This window comes from Phocoena sinus, chromosome 2 (assembly GCF_008692025.1).
Source record: "Phocoena sinus isolate mPhoSin1 chromosome 2, mPhoSin1.pri, whole genome shotgun sequence".
NCBI classification, from domain to species: Eukaryota; Metazoa; Chordata; class Mammalia; order Artiodactyla; family Phocoenidae; genus Phocoena; species Phocoena sinus.
The window spans coordinates 92,541,366-92,565,592 of NC_045764.1; the positions used below are offsets into that span (position 1 = coordinate 92,541,366).

At 39.1% G+C, this 24,227-nt stretch overlaps 1 protein-coding gene across 12 annotated transcripts in view; it reads right to left on the reverse strand.

Annotated features, from left to right (window-relative positions):
- Positions 1–24,227, reverse strand: part of MGA (MAX dimerization protein MGA) — a 162,622-nt gene that overhangs the window by 68,920 nt on the left and 69,475 nt on the right. For all 12 annotated transcript variants that reach the window (XM_032621873.1, XM_032621864.1, XM_032621866.1 and 9 more), the window contains exon 2: positions 21,521–22,651. In XM_032621873.1, coding sequence (XP_032477764.1) covers positions 21,521–22,584 — 1,064 coding nt within the window. In that variant the 5' untranslated portion in view covers positions 22,585–22,651. The remainder of the gene's footprint in view (positions 1–21,520; positions 22,652–24,227) is intronic.

A 24,227-nucleotide genomic window follows, 5' to 3' on the forward strand; every position in this document is an offset into this window, starting at 1 on the left:
ATGGATTAAAGACCTAAATGTAAAGCCAGACACTATAAAACTCTTAGAGGAAAACATAGGCAGAACCCTGTATGACATAAATTATAGCAAGATCCTTTTTGACCCACCTCCTAGAAAAAGGGAAACAAAAATAAACAAATGGGACCTAATGAAACTTAAAAGCTTTTGCACAGCAAAGGAAACCATAAACAAGATGAAAAGACAATCTCAGAATGGGAGAAAATATTTGCAAACAAAGCAACTGACAAAGGATTAATCTCCAAAATATACAAGCAGCTCATGCAGCTCAGTATCAAAAAAACAAACAACCCAATCCAAAAATGGGCAGAAGACCTAAACAGACATTTCTCCAGAGAAGATATACAGATTGCCAACAAACACATGAAAGGATGCTCAACATCACGAATCATTAGAGAAATGCAAATCAAAACTACAATGAGCTATCACCTCACACCAGTCAGAATGGGCATCATCAGAAAATCTACAAACAACAAATGCTGGAGAGGGTGTGGAGAAAAGGAACCCTCTTGCACTGTTGGTGTGAATCTAAATTGATACAGCCACTATGGGGAACAGTACGGAGGTTCCTTAAAAAACTAAAAATAGGGCTTCCCTGGTGGCGCAGTGGTTGGGAGTCCGCCTGCCGATGCAGGGGACGCGGGTTCGTGCCCCGGTCTGGGAGGATCCCACATGCCGCGGAGCGGCTGGGCCCGTGAGCCATGGCCGCTGAGCCTGCGCGTCCGGAGCCTGTCCTCCGCAACGGGAGAGGCCACAGCAGTGAGAGGCCCGCGTAACGCATAAAAAAAAAAAAAAAAAAAAAAAAAAAAACTAAAAATAGAATTACCATATGACCCAGCAATCCCACTACTGGGTACCCAGAGAAAACCATAATTCAAAAAGACACATGCACCCCAATGTTCACTGCAGCACTATTTGCAATAACCAGGTCACAGAAGCAACCTAAATGTCCACTGACAGACCAATGGATAAAGAAAATGTGGTACATATATACAATTGAATATTACTCAGCCATAAAAAGGAATGAACGTGGGTCATTTGTAGAGATGTGGATGGACCTAAAGACTATCATATAGAGTAAAGTAAGTCAGGAAGAGAAAAACAAATATTGTATATTAATGCATATATGTGGAATCTAGAAAAATGGTTCAGATGAACTAGTTTGCAAGGCAGAAATACGAGATACGGATGCAGAGAACAAACGTATGGACACCAAGGGGGGAAAGCCGGGGAGGGGGTATGAATTGGGAGATTGGGATTGACATATACACACTAATATGTATAAAACAGATAATTATTAAGAACCTGCTGTATAAAAAAATAAAATAAAATTCAAAAAAAGAAAACCATGAAAGGAAATCAGATCAGTGGTTACCAGTGTCAGGGAGACGGGATGAAGGGCAGGGGAAGTGAATGAAGGGGATCAAAAGGTACAAACTTTCAGTTATAAGATAAATAAGTGCTGGGGATACACAAGATGATGACTCTAGCTAACACTACAGCATGGTATATCTGAAAGTTGCTAAGGTAGTAATTCCTAAAAGTTCTCAAGAAAAGGAAAAAAAATGGGATTATCTATACGAAAAGATGAATGTTAACTAAATTTATTGTGGCAATCATTTCACAGTATATGTCTGTCAAGTCATCATGTCGTGTAACGAACTTATACAGAGCTGTATATCAATTACATCTCAATAAAAATGAGAAATAAAAGAAAAAAAAGCAAGCAAAAAGAAGGAAACAATGCTAAGAGGAAAAAATTTAATGAAATAGAGAACAACAGAGAAACTGAATTTATGATTTGAAACCTGCCAGCAAAGAAAACTACATGGCTTCCCTCAAGTCTAGCAAAGACATAATGAAAAAAAAACCTATCTTGCACAAACTCAGAATATTCAGGATAATCCAACACTTTTTGTTTTATGAAGAAAGCAAAACCCTGGAACTAAAGTATCAGAAATAAAAATATCCTTCATGAATTCAGATGTAAAAAAACTCAATGAAGTATCAGTAAACTGAATCCAATATTAAAAATGTTATGACAACCAAGTAGTATTTCCCAGGAATGCAAAACTGTTACAGCATTTCCAGCTCTCACTCCCATATAGCCCCCACTCACGGTAAAAAAAAAAAAAAAAAAAAATCAAATTAACAAAATGAAGGGAGAAAAACAACATCTCAGCAGATAGAAAAACAACATTTGATACAATTCAATACTCATTCTTAACCACACTTAGAAAATTAGGACTGGAAGGAAAGTTCTCAGTGTGACCTAAAGCCAACAGCATAATACCCATTAAGAAATACTGAACGATTTTCTCTAAGGTCAGGAGACATGAATGACCATTCTCAAAATTTAGTTTCAACACAGAACTGCAAGTCCAAACAGCGCAGTAGGGTAAGAAAGAGAGAGATAATAATAAAGACTTACGGGAGAAGTAAAACTAACTTTGTTCACAGACACCATAATTGTGTATGTAGAAAATCCTAAACACTACAAACTAGTAAGTGAATTAAATAAGCAAGGTCATCAAACACAAGATCAAGGTACAAAAATCAACTGTATTTCTATGTACTATGGGAAGTTGGAAGCTTACACTACCAAAGATTATAGTGTCATCAAGACTGTATGGTGGGCTTCCCTGGTGGTGCAGTGGTTAAGAATCCACCTACCAATGCAGGGAACACGGGTTCAAGCCCTGGTCCAGGAAGATCCCACATGCTGCAGAGCACCTACACCCACGGGCCACAAATACTGAGCCTGCGCTCTAGAGCCCACAAGCTACAACTACTAAGCCTGCGTGCCTAGAGCCCGCACTCTGCAACAAGAGAAGCCACTGTAATGAAAAGCCCACGCACCGCAAGGAAGAGTAGCCCCCGCTCGCCACAACTAGAGAAAGCCCGCTCAAAGCAACGAAGACCCAAGGCAGCAATAAATTAAATAAATAAATAAATAAATGCCTGCATGGTACTGGCAAAAGAATAGACAAAAAAATGGAACAAAAATAGTCCAAAAATAGACCCACCCATATATATATATATATATATATATATATATATATATATATATATATATATATATAAAATCACCTCATTTTCCAAGACACCAGTGCATTTTAATGGGGAAAATAAAGCCTTTTGAATATGATGTTAGACCACGTAAATATGTGCCTGGAAAAATATGAGCCTTGACCCCCAACTTCATGCCATACACAAAAAGTAAGCCAAGATGGGCTAGATTTCAATGTGAAAGCTAAAACAGCTTCCCCCTTTCAAAAATATCACTTAATTGGAGAAAATACCTATTTCCTTATCTTTCTTTTTAACGGCTTTATTGTGTAAGTTACGTAACATAAATCCCACCAGTTTTAAGTGACAACTCAATTATTTTTACTAAATTTATAGTTTTGCCATCACCACAATCCAGTTTTCCTTTACCTCGTTTTTTTGTTTGTTTGGCCGCAATGCATGGCTTGCAGAATCTTAGTTCCCTGATCAGGCATTGAACCCAGGTCCTCAGCAATAAAAGCGCATAGTCCTAACCACTGGACCGCCAGGGAATTCCCTCCTTTACCTGTTTTTAAAGGTTAGGCAAACCAAGCCCTCTCATTTCCCTTTCCCTATTATCTCACTTTTTATGTATATTTATGTATAAATGTCATTCTCCATCAAGTAATTTAAGATTCACATTTAATGATAGTTCTTTCATTATCTTATTTCACAGTGTGAACTTCTAAAATGCAGAAAATAATCTCTACCTTTTTCTCATTTAGCCATATGACTTGAATTATGCTTGCAATATAGCTGAGAACCTTTGAAGCTAAATCTTGGCTGCTACCAAAATAACTGCTTTCACATCTTCCTGAAATATTAAACTTGCTAAACTACAAAAGTTATTTCCAAAGAGTCTCTCTCTCCTTATCATCCAATAAAAACTTTATACACAAAGCATGAATTTTTTTTCCTTGGCAGGAAGATTTTGCAAACAATCCTGAAATTTTATACTTTTAAGAAGTCGCTATACAAAAAAATTAGGTGCAAGGTTATCTAACCAAAAATATGGGCAAAACCACTGATTTGTACACATCAATTAATTTAAAGGATTACATTTTTGTTGGCATACACAACCTATACAACAAGTAAGTATGACATGACAGTCACTGTGAAACAAACTAAAAAAGCTTTAAGTACTATGGATAAACAAACTCATTCAGGCAACATTTACTGAGTTCTGACAATGTGCCAGACACATTTTTGGGGGCACAGGGATTTACCAAAATAAATAAAGCACAGTCCCTACATTCAAGGAATTCACAGATCAATGCAGGAGACAGACAAATAGACAATATAATGTTACTTAATTTAATAGATACTAAGATATGTACAGGGACTTCCCTGGTGGCGCAGTGGTTAAGAATCCGCCTGACAATGCAGGGGACACGGGTTTGATCCCTGGTCCGGGAAGATCCCACATGCTGCGGAGTAACTAAGCCCGTGTGCCACAACTACCGAGCCTGCACTCTAGAGCCCATCGCCCACAACTGCCGAAGCCCGCGCGCCTAGGGCCTGTGCTCCGCAACAGAAGAAGCCACCACAATGAGAAGCCCGTACACCACAACGAAGAGTACGCCCCCTCACCGCAACTAGAGAAAGCCCACGTACAACAACGAAGATGCAATGCAGCCAAAAAAATTAATAAAATTAAAATAAACTATTTAAAAAAAGAGATACATAGACGCACATTAGGAAAAGCCGTAACGTAATGCCTTCCATGAAACTGGTATAATAGAGTAACAGAAAAAAGAAATCCACTGGAAAAGATAATGTAGAGTGGAAAACAAAAGAGCTCTTGGAAACTGAAATCCGACACCTGCGATAAATACATCAGTAAGTTAGAAGCTAAATCAAGGAAATCTCACATAATGTACAGCAAAAAGATAATGACAAGAAATAAAAGACTGATTATATAAGATAACCAATCCAGTAGATGGAACACCCAACTATCAAGAGTTTTTTTAGAAAAGAGAAAACAGGACTTCCCTGGTGGCGCAGTGGTTAAGAATATGCCTGCCAGTGCAGGGGACACAGGTTCAAGTCCTGGTCCAGGCAGATCCCACAAGCTGTGGAGCAACTAAACCCGTGCGCCACAACTACTGAGCCTGCGCTCTCGAGCCCACGGGCCTTAAAAAAAAAAAAAAGAAAAAAAAATTTTTTAATAAAAAGAGAAAAAGAAAGTGAAAAAATTAACAGAGAAATAATACTTAAATGTTCCTAGGGCCAAAGAATATGAACTTCTTGTTTTGAAAAAACGTATTTTCTCACAATGATGAGAACAACCATACCACAGCTCATCATTGTGAAATTTCATAAGAGAGATCAACAAAAAAATCTTAAGAGCCTTCAAACCACCAGGAATCAAATTTCTCAACAGCAAACTGGAACCCGACAACACATTTTCAGCATGGAACTCTACACTCAACCAAAAAAATTATGAAAGTATGAGGGTATAATAAAGCTATTTTTCAACATGCAAGAAGAAAATTGTTGAGAGGGGTGAAGAAGGGGATTACTACCTTCCTCAGAAGTGATTTTATTTAAACATTCTAAAATTCTATGTCCCATACATCCTTTCTGAAGAAATTACTGAAAATGTACTTGAAAAATGCAAATTAAAACCAGAACGATCCCACTTTCACCACTTCTATTTAACACAGTACTGAAAATTGTAACTAAAGCAATTAGGTAAGAAAAAAATAGTATCAATTCAAATTGGAAAGGAAAAAATAAAGGTATCTCTGTCACAGATGACATGATCTTATATGTAGGAAACTCTGAATAATACACACACACACACACACACGCACACACGCACACACACACAGAGTTAGTTAATAAATTCAGCAAAGCTGCACGATACAAAATCAATATAAAGGATCAGCTTTATTTCCATACACTGTGCAATACACAATAGGAAATAGCAATTTCCTTTTCAAAACCAAAATAAGGATGAAACTAACAACCGGTTCTTTGAAAAGATAAAATTGACAACCCTTTACCCAAACTCATCAATAAAAAAAAGAGGACCCAAAAATATCAAAAATAAAAAAAAGAGAAGTAACAACCGACACCACAGAAACATAAATGATTATAAAGAGATTACACCACAGAATTATATGCCAATAAAATGGGCAACCTAGAGGAACTGGATAAATTCCTAGAAATAATCACCTAGTACAATCTCCCAAGACTGAATCAGGAAGAAATACAAAATATAAACAGGCCGATTACAGTAAGTTCCCTACATACGAACCTTCAAGTTACGAAATTTCAAAGATGCGAACGTGCATTCCATCACCGTCAGGCATGAGTGAAATTGTAGCTTGCCCTCCACCTCCTATTGCTGAAGATCCTTCAGCTCTACTATATCCCACACCTCCCCTCCCACCTCTAGTCAGTAACTCTTCTTGCCTGTTCACTTGATGCCAGCCCCTGTACACCAGCTGTTGTACTATACTGCTGTACTTTTCAAGGTACTGGACAGTAAAACTATAAATATTATCTTTATCTTTTGTGTTTGCTTGTTCTTTATGTATTATTTGTGTGAAAAGTATTATAAAACTATTACAGTACAGTACTATATAGCAAATTGTGTTAGTCAGGTACCTAGACTAACTTCGTTGGACTTACAAACAAACTGAATGTGCGAACACACTCTCAGAACAGAACTCATTCATATGTAGGGGACATACTGTACAAATAATAAAATTGAAACAGTAATTTATAAGACTCCCAAGAAACAAAAGTCCAGGACCAGATGGCTTCAAAGGTGAATTCTACCAAACATTTAGACAATTAACACCTATTCTTCTCAAAATATTCCAAAACATCGAAGAGGAAAGAATGCTTCCGAACTTCTATTAGGCCAGCATCACCGTGATACCAAAATCAAAGACATCACCCCCTCACAAAAACAATTACAGGCCAATGTCACAGATGAACATAAATGTAAAAATCCTCAACAAAATACAAGCAAAACATATTCAACAATGCATTAGAAGGATCATAGGGACTTCCCTGGTAGCCCAGTGGTTAAGACTCAGTGCTCCCAATGCAGGAGGCCCAGGTTTGATCCCTGGTCAGGGAACTGGATCCCACATGCTGCAACTAAGAGCCCACATGCCGCAACTAAAAGATCCTGCATGCTGCAACTAAAGATCCCTCCTGCCAAAACTAAGACCCAGCTCACCCAAATAAATAAGTAAATACAAAAGGATCACAAACCTTGATAAAGTGGGGTTTAACCCAGCAATGCAAAGACGGTTCAATATCTGCGAATCAATCTGGTAATGCTAATACCACATTAACAAGTTGAAGAATAAAAATCATGTCATCTCAATAAATGCAGAAAAAGCTTTTGACAAAATTCAGAATCCATTTATGATAAAAAAAAATCAACAAAGTAGGTACAGAGGGAACATACCTCAACAAAATAAAGGTCATACAACAAACATATAGCCAACACCATACTCAATAGCGAAAAGCTGAAAGCATTGCCTCTAAGATCAGGAACAAGACAAGATGACCACTCTCACCCCTTTTATTCAACATAATATTGGAAATCCTAACCAAAACAATCAGACAAGAAAAATAAATAAAAAGAATCCAAATTGGAAAGGAAGAAGTAAAACTTCACTGTTTTCAGGTGACATACTATTGCCATATATAGAAAATTCTAAAGACGCCACCAAAAAACTATTAGAACAAATAAATGACTCCGTAAAGTTTCAGGATACAAAATTAAAACACAGAAATCTGTTGCGTTTCTATACACTAACAACAAGCTATCAGGAAGAGAAACTAAGGAATCAATCTCATTTACAACTGTATCAAAAAGAAATAAAATACCTAGAAATATATCTAACTAAGGAGATAAAAGACTTGTACTCAGAAAACTATAAGACAGTGATGAAAAGAATTGAGACAACACCAACAGATGAAAAGATATACCATGCTCATAGACTGGAAGAATTAACATTGTTAAACTGACTGTACCACCCAAGGCAATCTACAGATTGAGTGCAATCCCTATCAAAATACCAATAGCATTTTTCATAGAACCAGAAAAAATTACTCTAAATTTGTATGAAAACCCGAAAGACCCCACAGAGCCAAAACAATATTGAGAAACAAGAACAAACTGGAGGTACCACGAGCACTGATTTCAAACTATACTACAAAGCTATAGTCATCAAAACAGTAAGGTACTTGCACAAAAGTAGACACAGATCAATGGAACAGAATAGAGCGCCCAGAAGTGAACCCATACTTACATGGACATTTAATCTACAACACAGGAGGCAAGAATATACAATGGGGAAAAGACAGCCTTTTCAATAAATGGTGTTGAAAAAACTGGACAACTACATGCAAAAGAATCAAACTGGACTATTTTCTCACACAATATACAAAAATAAACTCAAAGTGGATTAAAGACTTAAAGGTAAGACCTGAAATCATAAAACTCCTAGAAGAAAACACAGGCAGTGTTAGCAATATTTTTTACCTCAGTCTTAGCAATATTTTTTTGGATATGTATCCTGGGGCAAGGCAAACAAAAGCAGAAACAGAGACAAATCGGACTACATCAAACTAAAAAGCTTTTTGCACAGCTTTTGCACCATCAACAAATGAAAAGGCTGCCTACTGAATGAGAGAAGATATTCACAAACATTTTAACAAATGGCTAATATCCAAAATATACAAAAATTCACTTAACTCAACATCAAAAAAAACAAGCAGGGCTTCCCTGGTGGCGCAGTGGTTGAGAAGTCTGCCTGCCGATGCAGGGGACACAGGTTCATGCTCCGGTCCAGGAAGATCCCACATGCCGCGGAGCAGCTGGGCCAGTGAGCCATGGCCGCTGAGCCTGCGCATCCGGAGCCTGTGCTCCGCAACGGGAGAGGCCACAACAGTGAGAGGCCCGCGTACCGCAAAAAAAAAACAAACAAGCAATCCAGTCACAAAATGGACAGAGGACCTAAATAGACATCTCTCCAAAGAAGACAAACAAATGGGCAACAGGTACATGAAAAGATGCTCAACATCACTCATCAAGGAAATGCAAGTCAAATCCACAATGAGCTATCACCTCATACCTGGCAAAATGGATATTATCAGGGCTTCCTTGGTGGCGCAGTGGTTGAGAGTCCACCTGCTGATGCAGGGGACATGGGTTCGTGACGCGGTCCGGGAAGATCCCACATGCCGTGGAGCGGCTGGGCCCGTGAGCCATGGCCGCTGAGCCTGCGCATCCGGAGCCTGTGCTCCGCAACGGGAGAGGCCACAACAGTGAGAGGCCCGCATACCGCAAAAAAAGAAAAAGGATATTATCAAAAAGACAATAGATAACAAGTGCTGGAGAGAATGTGAAGAAAAGGAAACCCTCAGGCACTGTTGGTGAGTATGTAAAATGGTGCGGCCGCTATGGAAAACAGTACAGAGGTTCCTCACGAATTTAAAGATAGAACTGCCACAGAAATTGCCAAGCAATTCCACTTCCGGGTATTTTTCCAAAGAAAACAAAAACACTAATTTAAAAAGACATATGCACCCCTATTTTCACAGCAGCATTATTCACAATGACCAAGATATGGAAGCAACCTAAGTGTCTATAAATAGGTAAATGGATAAAGAAGATAACAGATAGATGAATATTAGTCACAAAACAAGAATGAAATCTTGCCATTTGCAACAACATTGATGGACCTAGAGGATATTGTGCTAAGTGAAATAAGTCAGACTAAAAACACAAATACTGCATGATTTCACTTATATGTGGAATCTAAAAAAACAAGTGAACAGGGCCTTCCCTGGTGGCGCAGTGGTTGAGAGTCTGCCTGCCGATGCAGGGGACATGGGCTCGTGCCCCGGTCCGGGAAGATCCCACATGCCGCAGGGCAGCTAGGCCCGTGAGCCATGGCGGATGAGCCTGCGCGTCCGGAGCCTGTGCTCCGCAACGGGAGAGGCCACAACAGTGAGAGGCCCACGTACTACAAAAAAAAAAAAAAAAAGTGAACAAATGTAACAAAACAAAAACAGAGTCACAGATCTAGAGAAGAAACAGATGGTTACCAGAGGAGGGGAGGGTGGGGGGGAATGAATGAAATAAGTGAGGTAAATTAAAAGAGGTACAAACTTCCAGTTACAAAATAAATGAGTCACAGGGATGAAATGTACAGTGCAGGAAATACAGCCAATAAGAATGTAATATCTTTGCATACTGACAGATGGTAACTAGATTTATAATGATAATCACTTTGTAATGTATAGAAATATCAAATCACCCTATGCCATGCGCCAGAACGAACATATTGTTGACGTCTATTATACTTCAAAACAAACTCAGAAAGAAATCAGATTTGTGGTTACTGGAGGCAGGGAAATGGGAAATTGGATGATGGTGGTGAAAAGGTATAAACTTCCAGTTAGAAAATAAATAAGCACTAGACTTACAATGTACAACATGATTAATAATTAACACTGCTGTATGTTATACATTAAAGTTACTCTGAGAGTAAATCCTAAGAGTTCTCATCACAACGCCTGCCTCAAAATAATCTCAGCTCCCAAATCAAGCTTGCATATAGAAGACAAAGTTTGCATATAGCTAAATACCACTTTCAGATATGATGATAATGCTGTTTCTTGGAGCATGCATATCAAGTTGTTTTTTTCCCTTCAGTAACAAAGATACTGAAGCACTCATAAATCTGAACCATTTTCTTGACTCATTAAGATCAGAAGTTTATAATACCACATGTAACACCAAAAGCCACTGTCTATAACAAAGAAATACACATGACTCTTTCAGCTAACAAACTCCTCACCCTGGCCTCCAAAGTAATTTTAAAAGTAAATCCTCCATCATCCAAGGATAGATTAAACTGCTTTTGGATAATGAGGGTAAAAATACTGGTGTTGCCAAAAAATTCCTAGAAGAGAACACAGGCAAAACATTCTCTGACATAAATCACACCAATGTTTTCTTAGGTCAGTCTCCCAAGGCAATAGAAATGAAAGCAAAAATAAACAAATGGGACACAGTCAAACTTAAAAGCTTTTGTACAGCAAAGGAAGCTATAAACAAAACAAAGAGACAACCTATGGACTGGGAGAAAATATTTGCAAAAGATGTGACCAACAAGGACTTAATTTCCAAAATATACAAACAGCTCACACAACTCAATAACAAAAACAAACAACCCAATTGAAAAAAGGAAAAAAGACCGAAATAGAACTTTCTCCGAAGAAAATATACAGATGGCCAACAGGGCCATGAAAAGATGCTCAACACCACTAATTATTAGAGAAATGCAAATCAAAACCACAATGAGGTGTCACCTCACACCAGTCAGAAAGGCCATCATTAAAAAGTCTACAGGGTTTCGCTGATGGCGCAGTGGTTGAGAGTCCGCCTGGCGATGCAGGGGACACGGGTTCGTGCCCCGGTCCAGGAAGATCCCACATGCCGCGGAGCAGCTGGGCCCGTGAGCCATGGCCGCTAAGCCTGCGCATCTGGAGCCTGTGCTCCGCAACAGGAGAGGCCACAGCAGTGAGAGGCCCACGTACCGCCAAAAAAAAAAAAAAAAAAAAGTCTACAAATGACAAATGCTGGAGAGGGTGTGGAGAAAAGGGAACCCTCCTACACTGTTAGTGGGAACGTAAATTAGTGCAGCCACTATGGAAAACAGTATGGAGGTTCCTCAATAAACTAAAAATAGAATTGTCATAGGATCCAGCAATCCCACTCCTGGGCATCTATCTGGACAAAACTATAATTCAAAAAGATACATGCACCCCATGCTCAGAGCAGCACTATTCACAACAGCCAAGACATGGAAACAACCTAAATGTCCATCAACAGATGACTGGATAAAGAAAATGTGGTACATATAATATATAATGGAATACTACTCAGCCATAAGAAAAGGAATGAAATAATGCCATTTGCAGCAACATGGATGCAACCAGAGATTATCATACTAAGTGAAGTAAGTCAGAAAGAGAAAGACAAACACCATATGATATCACATATGTGGAATCTAAAATATAACACAAGTGAAATTACCCACAAAACAGAAACAGATTCACAGACATAGAAAACAGACTTGTGGTTGCCAAGGGGAAAAGAAGAAGGGGAGGGATGGATTGGGAGTTTGGGAGTAGCACATGCAACTATTATGTACAGAATGGATAAACAACAAGGTCCCACAGGATAGCAGTGTATAGTCAATGTCCTGTGATAAACCATAATGGAAAAGAATATGAAAAAGAATGTACATATATGTCTAACTGAATTGCTTTGCTGTACAATAAAAATTAAACACTAAATCAACTATCCTTCAATAAAATCAATTCAAAAAAATACTGGTGTTGAAGTGTTTCAATTTTTTAAAATTGTACTGGGTAATCAAGATGATTACACACTGGGTGGCATCCTCTAGTTGCAAATGCAAAAAAAAAAAAAAAAAAAAAAAAGCCACACCGAAAAGCATAAACTGAAAACCACTTTCCCCCCTGACAGAATAAAAGAAAAACCTGTTCACTGCTTGAGTAACATACACTCCACCTGTCAACTACCCTTAGAAAATAGCAAAGCACTAACTTGCCCATAAACAAGTCAGGGAACTCATCAACGTAGGGATTCCAAACTCAAAGATATGAATTAAGTGAGAAAAGGAAGGTAAAAGAAAAGTACTGGGCTGGGATATACTTCTGCCGAACTTGGGTTTTAACATTCAAATAAGGCAAGTTTCCACCTGCACATGTACGGAGTTTAGAAATAGCCACTATGTTCTAACAAGTGAAAAGTTAAAGGGACTGAAAAATTAACAACTCTTTTGAATCCATAAAAGACGGTGAGGGGACTCCCTCGTGGTCCAGTGGTTAAAAATCCACCTTCCAATGCAGGGGACGCGGGTTCCATCCCTGGTCAGGGAACTAAGATCCCACATGCTGCAGGGAAACTAAGCCTGTGCACCACAACAAAGAGCCCACATGTCGCAACTAAGAACCGACGCAGCCAAATAAATAAATATTTTTTGAAAAGAAACAAGCCAGGTTTCACACAGGCTTCTCTATTTAAAAAAAAAAAAAGAGAGAAAGAGACAATGAGAGTACAGTGAAAACTGCTGAGAACAGTCAGGTGGATACAGGGGATCATGGCTGGAGCAGTAACTGACAATGGAAACCACCTTGGGAACCAGTGCCAGGGTAGAAAAACCTGAACTGCAACTGGAGTTGCTGGAGGCTCAATGTAGACAAGCCTGAGTTTAAAACTCCAGGGGTACCCAGTTATAGGGGTGCTCCCACATTTCTGTAAGTTTTCCACCAGGAGCTAGACTAGGTTCTCACAGTAAATATTTCCTCGTGAGAAAAATCCTGGGCCGGGGGGGGGTCAGTCTCTGTTACTTGTAACAAAAAAGCCTAACCTCTGGAAAAATTAGTTAACCAGAGTCTAACTTGGTGGGTTTTATCAGAGCCTAACTGACCTGGGGAAAGGAAATATCTAACTCCAGCCTACTCTAGCCAATCCTGTCCAACTTAAGGGGGCAAGAAAGAATATGAGAAGTACTTGTGAAGTTCACAGTCCAGAGGCACAGACTCATTAAAAACTGAGACCTAACCATAGGACTAAAGAACACTTCCCTTTCCCTCGCATCCATGCCTTACCACAACATTACTAAAGGCCTATTTACAGCACTTCCTTTTACCTAACACGTCACGTCCAACTATCAAGAAAACATTACAAAGCATACTAAAAGGCAAAAAAACACAATTTGAAGACAGAGCAATCATCACAATTATCATACTGGGATGCTGAAATTACCAGACTGGGAATTTATAACTATGATTAACATACTAAGGATTCTAATAAATAAAGAAATAACATGCAAGAACAGATGTGCAATGTAAGCAGAGAAATGAAAATCCTAAGAAAAACAAAAAGATGCTAAAGATCAAAAACATGGTAAAAGAAATGAAGAATGCCTTTGATAGGCTTATTAGTAGACTAGACACAGCTGAGGAAACAATCTCTGAGCTTGAAGATATAGCAACAGGAATCTCCAAAACTGAAAAGGAAAGAAAACAAAAGCTGAAAAGAACAGAATATCCAAGGACTGTGGGACAACTACAAAAGATGCAAGGGCTTCCCTGGTGGTGCAGTGGTTGAGAGTCCGCCTGCCGATGCAGGGGACAGAGGTTCGTGCCCCGGTCCGGGAAGATCCCACATGCCATGGAGTGGCTGGGCCCATGAGCCATGGCCGCTGAGCCTGCGCGTCCAGAGCCTACGCTCCGCAACGGGAGAGGCCGCAACAGTGAGAGGCCCGCGTACCGCAAAAACGAACAAACAAAAAAAAGATGCAACATACGCATAATGTGAGTATCAGAAGAAGAGAGGAACAGAAGAAATATTTAAAACAATGATGACTGAGATTTCCCCAAATTAACGTCAGACATCAAACCACAGAACCAGAAGCTCACAGAACACCAAGAAGGATAACTACCAAAAGACTATATGTAGTGATGCCATTTTTAAACTACAGAAAATCAAAGATAAAGAAAATATACTAAAAGAAGCCAGAGGAAAAAGACACCTTACCTACAGAGGAACAAAGATAAGAATTCTATCCAACTTCTCAGAAACCACAGAATCAAAAAGAGTGAAATATTATAAGTATTCAGAGAGTAAAACACCAACCTAGAATTCTGTACCCTGCAAAATTAAAGGAGAAATAAAGACTTTCACAAACAAAAATTAACAGAATTTGTTGCCACTTGATCTGACTTGCAAGAAATATTAAAAGAAGTCCTTCAGACAAATGTAAAATATCACAGGTCAAACTCAGATCTCCATAAAGAATAACGAAGAAATAAGTGAATGTAAAATAAAAACTTTCTTTTGTTGTTGTTCTTAGTTGATCTAACAGGTAAAAATTTGTTCAAAATAGGGCTTCCCTGGTGGCGCAGAGGTTGAGAGTCCGCCTGCCGGTGCAGGGGACACGGGTTCGTGCCCCGGTCAGGGAAGATCCCACATGCCGTGCAGCGGATGGGCCCATGCTCCATGGCCGCTGAGCCTGCACATCCAGAGCCTGTGCTCTGCAGTGGGAGAGGCCACGGCAGTGAGAGGCCCACGTACCACACACACACACAAAAAAAAAAAAGAATGTAAAAATCTGTTCAAACTAATAATAGCAACAATGCGTTTGATTACTTACGTATATATCACATATATATACTTATACATAAGTGAAATGAATGATGGCAGTGATACAAAGAACAGGAGAGAGGATTTACAAACTACCTGTGAAGCAATATAGTGTTATCTGAAAATGGACTTGGGTTAAGTTGTAAATGTATATTCAAACCATAGAGTAACCACTAAAAAGAGTTAAAGTATAACTGATATGCTAAGAAGAGAAAGAAAACCAGATCATATAAAATGCTCAACTAAAACCACAAAAGGCAAATAAAGAGTGGAAAACAAAAATAGAAACAAAGAACAAGGACAAAAGAAAAGCTGTAACAAATATGGTAAATATTAATCCAACTATTTCAATAATCACTTTGAATGTCAACAGTCTAAATGCACCAGTCAGAATGGATCAAAAAACAAGACCCAGGACTTCCCTGGTGGCGCAGTGGTTGAGGGTCCGCCTGCCGATGCAGGGGACACAGGTTCGTGCCCCAGTCTGGGAAGATCCCACATGCCGCAGAGCGGCTGGGCCTGTGAGCCATGGCCACTGAGCCTGTGCGTCCGGAGCCTGTGCTCCGCAACGGGGGAGGCCACAGCAGTGAGAGGCCTGCGTACCGCAAAAAAACAAAACAACAACAACAAAAAAAACACAAGACCCAGGGCTTCCCTGGTGGCACAGTGGTTAAGAATCCACCTGCCAATGCAGGGGACATGGGTTCAACCCCTGGTCCGGAAAGATCCCACATGCTGCGGAGCAACTAAGCCCGTGCGCCACAACTACTGAGCCTGCGCTCTAGAGCCCACAAGCCACAACTACTGAGCCCATGTGCCACAACTACTGAAGCCCAAGCACCTAGAGCCCGTGCTCTGCAAAGAGAAGCCACTGCAATGAGAAGCCCGCGCACTGCAACAAGAGCAGCCCCCGGTTGCTGTAACTAGAGAAAGCCTGCGCACAGCAACGAAGACCCAACACAGCCAAAAATAAATTAAATAAATTAATTTTTTTAAAAAAGACCCAATTACATATTGGGTCTGTAAAATCCACTTTAAATATAAAGACACATAAAAATTAAAAGTAAATGGATAGAGAAGAATATATCATGCTAACACTAATCAAAAGAAAGCAGGAGTAGCTATTTTAATTTCAGACAGAATAGACTTAAAAGTAATGAAAGTTATCAGGGATAATGAAGGACGTTACATAATGATAAAGGGTCAATCCTCCAAGAAGACATAACAATCCTTAACATATATGTGCCCCAAAACAGAGTATCAACCTACATGAAGCAAAAACTAAAAGAAATGGCAAGGAGAAACAGATGAATCTACTATTAGAGACTGAAACACATCAGAAATGGACAGATCCAGCAGGCATAAAGTCAGTAAGGACATAATGGAATTCAGTTAAGCCATCAATTAACTAGATCTAATTGACATGTATAGATTACTTCAACAACAGCAGAATACACATTCTTCTCAAGTTAACATGGAACATTCACCAAGCTAAACCACATTCTGGACCATAAAACACATCTTAAAAAACTTAACAAAAATCCCAAAGTAACTGATTAAACAACACACTTCTAAATAACACATGGGTCAAAGAAAAAATCTCGAGAGAAATTTTTAAATATTCTGAACTAAGTGAAAATATAAATACAACTTATCAAAATTTGTGGGACACAGAGAAAGCGGTGCTTACAAAGAAACATAGCACTGAATGCATATATTAGAAAAGAAAGAAGATCTAAAATCAATAATCTAAGTTTCCACCTTAGGAAATTAGAAAAAAAGGAGCAAATTAAATCCAAAGTGAGCAGCAGAAAAGAAATAAGAATCAGGGCAGAAATCAATGAAACTGAAAACAGAAAAATCAGTAGATAAAAATCAATAAAAAAAAAAAAAAAAAAAAAAATCAATAAAACCGAAAGCTGATTTTTTTAACTTTTGATTTTTTTAATTGATCTTTTCAGAGATCAATAAAAAAAAGTCAATAAGCCTCTAGCCAGGCTAAGGAAAAACGAGAGAAGACACAAATTATTATTATCAGAAATAAAAAGAAGGGGGACTTCCCTGGTGACACAGCAGTTAAAAATCCACCTTCCAATGCAGGGGACGTGGGTTCAATCCCTAGTCAGGGAACTGGATCCCACATGCATAGCACAACTAAGAGTTTGCATGCCACAACTAAGGAGACCACCAGCCGCAATTAAGACCCAGTGCAACCAAAATAAATAATAAATTAAATTTAAAAAAAGAAAAAGAGGGACACCACTACAGATCCCATGGACATCAAAAGGATAATAAAGGAATATATGAACAATTTTATGCCAACAAATGATACCCTAGATGAAATGAGCCAATTCCTTGAAAAACACAATCTTCCAAAGCTCACACAAGAGACAATCAAAATAGGCCTATAGGGCTTCCCTGGTGGCGCAGTGGTTGAGAGTCCGCCTGCCGATGCAGGGGACGCGGGTTCGTGCCCCGGTCTGGGAAGATCCCACATGCCGCGGAGCGGCTGGGCCCGTGAGCCATGGCCGCTGAGCCTGCGCGTCCGGAGCCTGTGCTCTGCAAAGGGAGAGGCCACACAGTGAGAGGCCCGCCTACCACAAAAAAAAAAAAAAAAGGCCTATATTTATTTAAGAAGTTGAATCAATAAGGTTCCAAAACAGAAAGCACCAGGCCCAGATGGGTTCACTGGTAAAATTTCCCAAACATATGAGAAAGAAATGATACCAATTCTCTACAATCTCTTTCAGAAGATGGAGTAGTGGCAATGCTTCCTGACTCCTTCTATGAAGCCAGCATAACACCAATCCCAAAACCAGACAAAGACATTACAAGACAACTACAGACCATTATTCCTCAAGAACATAAATGCAAAAATCCTCAAAATAAGAGCAAATCAAATAAAACATATAAAAAGAATTATACACCATAACCATGCGGGATTCATCCCAGGTATACGAGGCTGGTTCATTCAAAAATCAATTAACAAAATCCATCACATCAATAAACCAGAAAAGAAAAAAGTCACATGATATCAACAGATTCAGAAAAAAAGCATTTGACAATATGCAACACCCATCCATGATAAAAACTCTCAGTAAATTAGCAATAGAAGGAAACTTCTTCAACTTAATCAAGAATATCTACAAAGGGAACTAAGATCCCACATATGGCAAGGCACAGCCAAAAAAAAGAATATCTACAAAAAACCTAAAACAAACATCATACTTAATGGTGAGAAACTAGAAACTTTCCCACTAAGATCAGAAACAAGGCAAGGATGTCACCTCTCATCACTCCTTTTCAGCATCATACTGGAAGTCCTAGTGAATGCAATAGGACAAGAAAAGCAAATAAAGGAATACAGATTTGAGAGAAAGAAAGCTGTCTTGTTTATGAATGACGTGATCATCTAGGTAGAAAATCCAAAAGAATCTCCAAAAAACTTCTGGAACTAATAAGTGATTATAGCAAAGTTGCAGAATACAAGGATAAAGTACCAAAGTCAGTTGCTTCCCTATATATCAACAGAGAACAAGTGGAATTTGAAGTTAAAAAAACAATACCATTTACATTATCACCCCCAAATAGTGAAATACTGAGGTATAAATCTAATATGTGCAAGATCAATATGGGGAAAATGACAATACTCTGATGGAAAAAATTAAAGAACTAAATAAATGGAGAGATAGTCAGTGTTCATGAATAGGAAGAGTCAATATAGTTAAGATGTCAGCTCCTCCCAACTTGATCTATAGATTCAATGCAACCAAAATCAAAATCCCAGCAAGTCATTTTATGGAACTCATTCTCAAGTCTACATAGAGAAGAAAAAGACCCAGAATAGCCAATACAATATTGAAGGAGAACAAAGTTGGAGGGCTAACACTACCCAGGTTCAAGACTTACTTAAAAAGCTACAGTAATCAAATCAGTGTAGTACTGGTGAAAAAACAAATAGGTCAATGGAACAGACTAGAGAGCCCACAATAGACTCACATAAATAGAGTCAACTGATCTTTGACAAAGGAGCAAGGACAGTACAATGGAGCAAAGAGAGTCTTCTCAACAAATGGTGCTGGAACAGCAGGGACATCCACATGCAAAGAAATCAATCTAGACGCAGACCTTCCAACTTTCACATAAATTAATACAAAATGGATCATAAACCAAAATGTAAAACACAGAACTATAAGGATCCTAAAAGATAACCTAAGAGAAAACCTACATGACCTTAAATATGGCAATGACTTTTTAGATATGAAATCAAAGGCATGATCCATGAAGGAAATCATTGATAGGCTGAACTTCATTAAAATAATAAACTGCTTTGTGAAAGACAACAAGAGAATGAGAAGACCACAGACTAGGAGAAAATATTTGCAGAAGAACTGGGACTTCCCTGGTGGTCCTTAAGAATCCACCTTCCAATGCAGGGGACGCAGGTTCGATCCCTGGTCAGGGAACTAAGATGCCACATGCCACGGGGCAACTAAGCCTGCACACTGCAACTACTGAGCCCACGCACTCTGCAGCCCGTGCGCCACAAGTAGAGAGAAGACCGCATGCCGCAACGATCCCACATGCCACAACTAAGACCCAAGGCAGCCCTCCCTCAAAAAACACACCAAAATATATAAGGAACTCTTAAGAAAACAGTAAAACAATCTGATTAGAAAATGGGCCAAAGACCTTAAAAGACACCAAAGATGACATACAGATGGCAAATAAGCATATGAAAAAATGCACCACCTGATGACATCGTGTCATCAGGGAAAGGCAAATTTAAACAAGATACTACTACTACACACCTATTAGAAAGGCCAAAATCCAGAAAACTGACAACACCAAGTGCTGACAAGGATGCAGAGCAACAAGAACTCTCATTTCTGCAAAATGGTACAGCCACTTTGGAAGAGTTTGGCAGTTTCTTATAAATCTAACACTACTGTTACCGTACAATCTAGCAACCACACTCTTTGGTATATACCCAAGTGAACTGAAGGCTTGGACATGGATGTTCGTGGCAGCTTTATTCATAATTGCCAAAACTGGGAAGCACCCAAGATGTCCTTCAGGAGGTGAATGAATAAATGAACTGGTACAACCAAACAAGGAAATACTATTCAGCACTGAAAAAAAATGTGGTACCAAGCCATGAACAGACATGAAGGAACCTTATATACATATTACTAAGTGAAAGAAGCCAATTTGAGAAGGCTACATACTGTATAATTCCAACTATATGAAATTCTGGACAAGGCAAAGCAGTGAGATAATAAAAAGGTAAAAGGTTGCCAGATGGGAAGGGGAATTAACAGGTGGAGAATAGAGGATTTCCAGGGCAATGAAAATACTCTGTATGATACAATGAGGGTGGATACATGTCATTACATATTTGTCCAAACCCACAGAATGTATATCACCAACAGTGAACCCTTATGTAATCTACGGACTTTGGGTGATTATGATGCATCAATATAGGTTCATCAATTGACACAAATGTACCACTCTGGTGGGGAATGTTGCTAATGGGAATGGCTATGCATGTGTGGAGGCAGGGGCTGTATGGGAAATCTCTGTACTTTCCTCTCAATTTTGCTGCAAACCTAAAATTGCTCTAAAAACATAAAGACTTTGATAAAAATAAATAACACAAGTTCAAATTTAAAAAGCACAAGAGTATATCATGCTATTTTAACATGTAATAATCTTCAGCTTATTTCTTACTCAGGCAATTTATGGATTAGGATGTCCACAGGGCACAAAATTCTTATGTACTACATATAAACAACTTTACTTTAAATCTCTTCTGTGCCTCACTGGGTAAATTCTGTTTCAGTTATGATTTGGGGGTCATTCTTTTCCCTTCCCCAATCAATCAAGAGTTGTCTATACATACTGTACATCAACTATATTTCAATATTTTAAAAAATTCATCTATATATATTAACAAGGAACAGCCACACATGATTAATGAAAGTCTAAACCTACAATCTAAATCTAAGGTCCCCATTCTGATAAGTCATCTAATTTGCCTACAATTCTGGATTGTGAACCCAATCCATATTCATTACAGAAAAATGAACTGTCACTTCACAGAATGTAAAAGCAACTGTGGTACATTTTATAGCAGCTTGCATTTATCAATGTCTAAAGTCAGCAATCCACACAATCAGTATTTTAAATTCAAACCTTCCTTTTATCTCTAAGAACAGAAAATCTGTTACCTACCTTTCAGAAACCTCTTGCTTCAACTGAGGAACTTCACCAAGTGCTGAATCAATATCCATGAAACCTAGAAAGTCTCGTTTTACATTAAGGGAAGGCTTCTCCAAACCCTTGCATGATGTTTCATGACCCCTCAATAAAGGATCCGAATCAGTTAGCTGTATCTCTGACCCCTCACCTTCTGTAAGACGGACCCGTTGACCAGGAGAACTGGGAACACTATTCCCTTCCTGGTCAGAGCTGTTCTTTTGCTTTCCATCTCTCTGGGGCTTACTATTCAGCCCATCATCCCGGAAGCCTTTAGCAAATGGATTGTAATCTATTTTCAACTGGGTAATCTGAATGTTTTGATAAGCTGTTACTGCAAAGAATTCAGTCTGTGGGAAGGTAAAAGTGTGGACACCAGGGCCATTTAACTGTATCACTTCGGTAGCCTTCTCTGCAGGCACCAAATGAAGCCTCGGCAGGTAGCGATGCATAGAGTGCAAGATAATATGCCCTTCTTGGTCCAGTGTATTGTTGGTAAGTTTGAGTTTATAGAAAGATACTGGTTGATGCATCCAATAATGACCTGTGGAAGGAGATTCTGGATGAATAAAAACCCTCCCCAAAACATGGGGTTCAGCCTTCCCACTGGGCTCCCACCAGCGACCATTCCATTTATAACGATGGTTATCCACAGGAGATATATCCATGACAAGGATATATTTCATATTTGAATCTAAACCTGTTATCCAATAACGACAGTAAGGAAACATGCGTCTTCCCTGCTTGGTCAGGATCATCTCTGTGCTTCGATGATAGAATTCGTTCCACATACTATTGTTATCCAAGGTGACAGTGATTCCTCCTACAGTACAATCAGCTGGAAGGCAAATCTTTCCCTTAGATTTTCCTGGTGATGAAACACTGCTAGCCAAAGCGCAGGCATCCCGATTAGTAACCAAAATTCCTTGATCAGTTTTGCCATTTCCTGGCTGTTTTAGGATGACAAAGAAGGTAGGTGCTGCTCCTGCCACTGTCCCACCATCTTGATTAGCCAATATAATCTGCTGTTTCTCCTCCATGATTCCAGTGGGAAAATCAGTAGTAAGATAACTATAGTTACCACATAACCACAATGGCCTTCCCAGCCTAAAAAACAAGCAAAAAAACACTTTAATCAAGTGAACATTTATTTTGTTAACAAAAATACAAGAATGATTACAGTACCCCCAAAATATATTCCTAAATTCTTCTAAGACTTTGCTTCTACCTTTCTCTCAATCACTGTGAAGATACTGATTCTGGAGTATTTATCTCTTTAAAGTTCGTTTTAATCTAATTAGTTAAATTATTCATATCCCACTCTCCAATAATTCACTATACATACTACAATCTCAAATAAAAACAAAAAGTGTACATTCATTTTAGAAAAACTACATGAAAGTATAAAAGTATACAGACTTCGAACTTCCCTGGTGGCACAATGGTTAAGAATCTGCCTGCCAATGCAAGGGAAGATCCCTGGTCGGGGAAGATCCCACTTCCACGGAGCAACTAAGCCCATGTGCCACAACTACTGAGCCCAAGCGCCACAACTACTGAGCCCAAGCGCCACAACTACTGAGCCCAAGCGCCACAACTACTGAAGCCCGTGTGCTCTAAGGGCCCGCATGCTGCAACTACAGGGCCTGCATGCCACAACTACTGAGCCCACATGCTGCAACTACTGAAGCCCGCACACCTAGAGCCCGTGCTCTGCAACGAGAGAAGCCACCGCAATGAGAAGCCTGCGCACCGAAACGAAGAGGAGCCCCTGCTCGCCACAACTAGAGAAAGCCTGCGTGCAGCAACGAAGACCCAACGCAGCCAAAAAAATTAATTAATTTAAAAATAAAATAAATGCCTTAGTTTTTAGAAAAGAAAAATATACAGACTTAAAGAGATCAAATTGGAAAGTTATTTTCATTTTAAAAGGATCCTGAGGGCTTCCCTGGTGGCGCAGTGGTTGAGAGTCCGCCTGCCGGTGCAGGGGACACGGGTTCGTGTCCCGGTCCCATATGCTGCAGAGCGGCTGGGCGCGTGAGCCATGGCCGCTGAGCCTGCGCGTCCGGAGCCTGTGCTCCACAACGGGAGAGGCCGCAACAGTGAGAGGCCCGCGTACCACAAAAAAAAAAAAAAAAAAAAAAAAAAAAAAAAAAAAAAAAAAAGGATCCTGATACTTAATGAATTAATTTGCCAGAGGATTCCATTACACAGCAAGTTCTCCTGAGATGAGTAAAAATTAACAAATTTACATGTTATCTTTGTATAAGATCAACACTTATTATGGTAATGGCATGAGTTCATACATAAGTAAAATGCTATTTACCTTGTTAGTACATACATTTAAAGAAACCATGACAAATCACTGGAACTTACTAGGAAAGAAACAGTTGGCTCCACACCTCAGACCTTACACTGAAAAAAATTCCAGACAGACCAAACATTTAAATCCCACCCCACCCCGCCTCAGTGTAATTTTTTTTTAATTCTTAAAGAAATCTTTGAGAAAACCTTTTTGATAATAAGTAGGACATAAAATCTAGAAGTCAATAAGACGACAGAATTTTTGATAAATTCAAAATCATGTAAATTTGTTTTTAACATGACAAAAACCACCCACGCAAAATAAAAAACAAATGCCTGAATGGAAAACTATATTTGCAACTTATATCATAAAGAACTC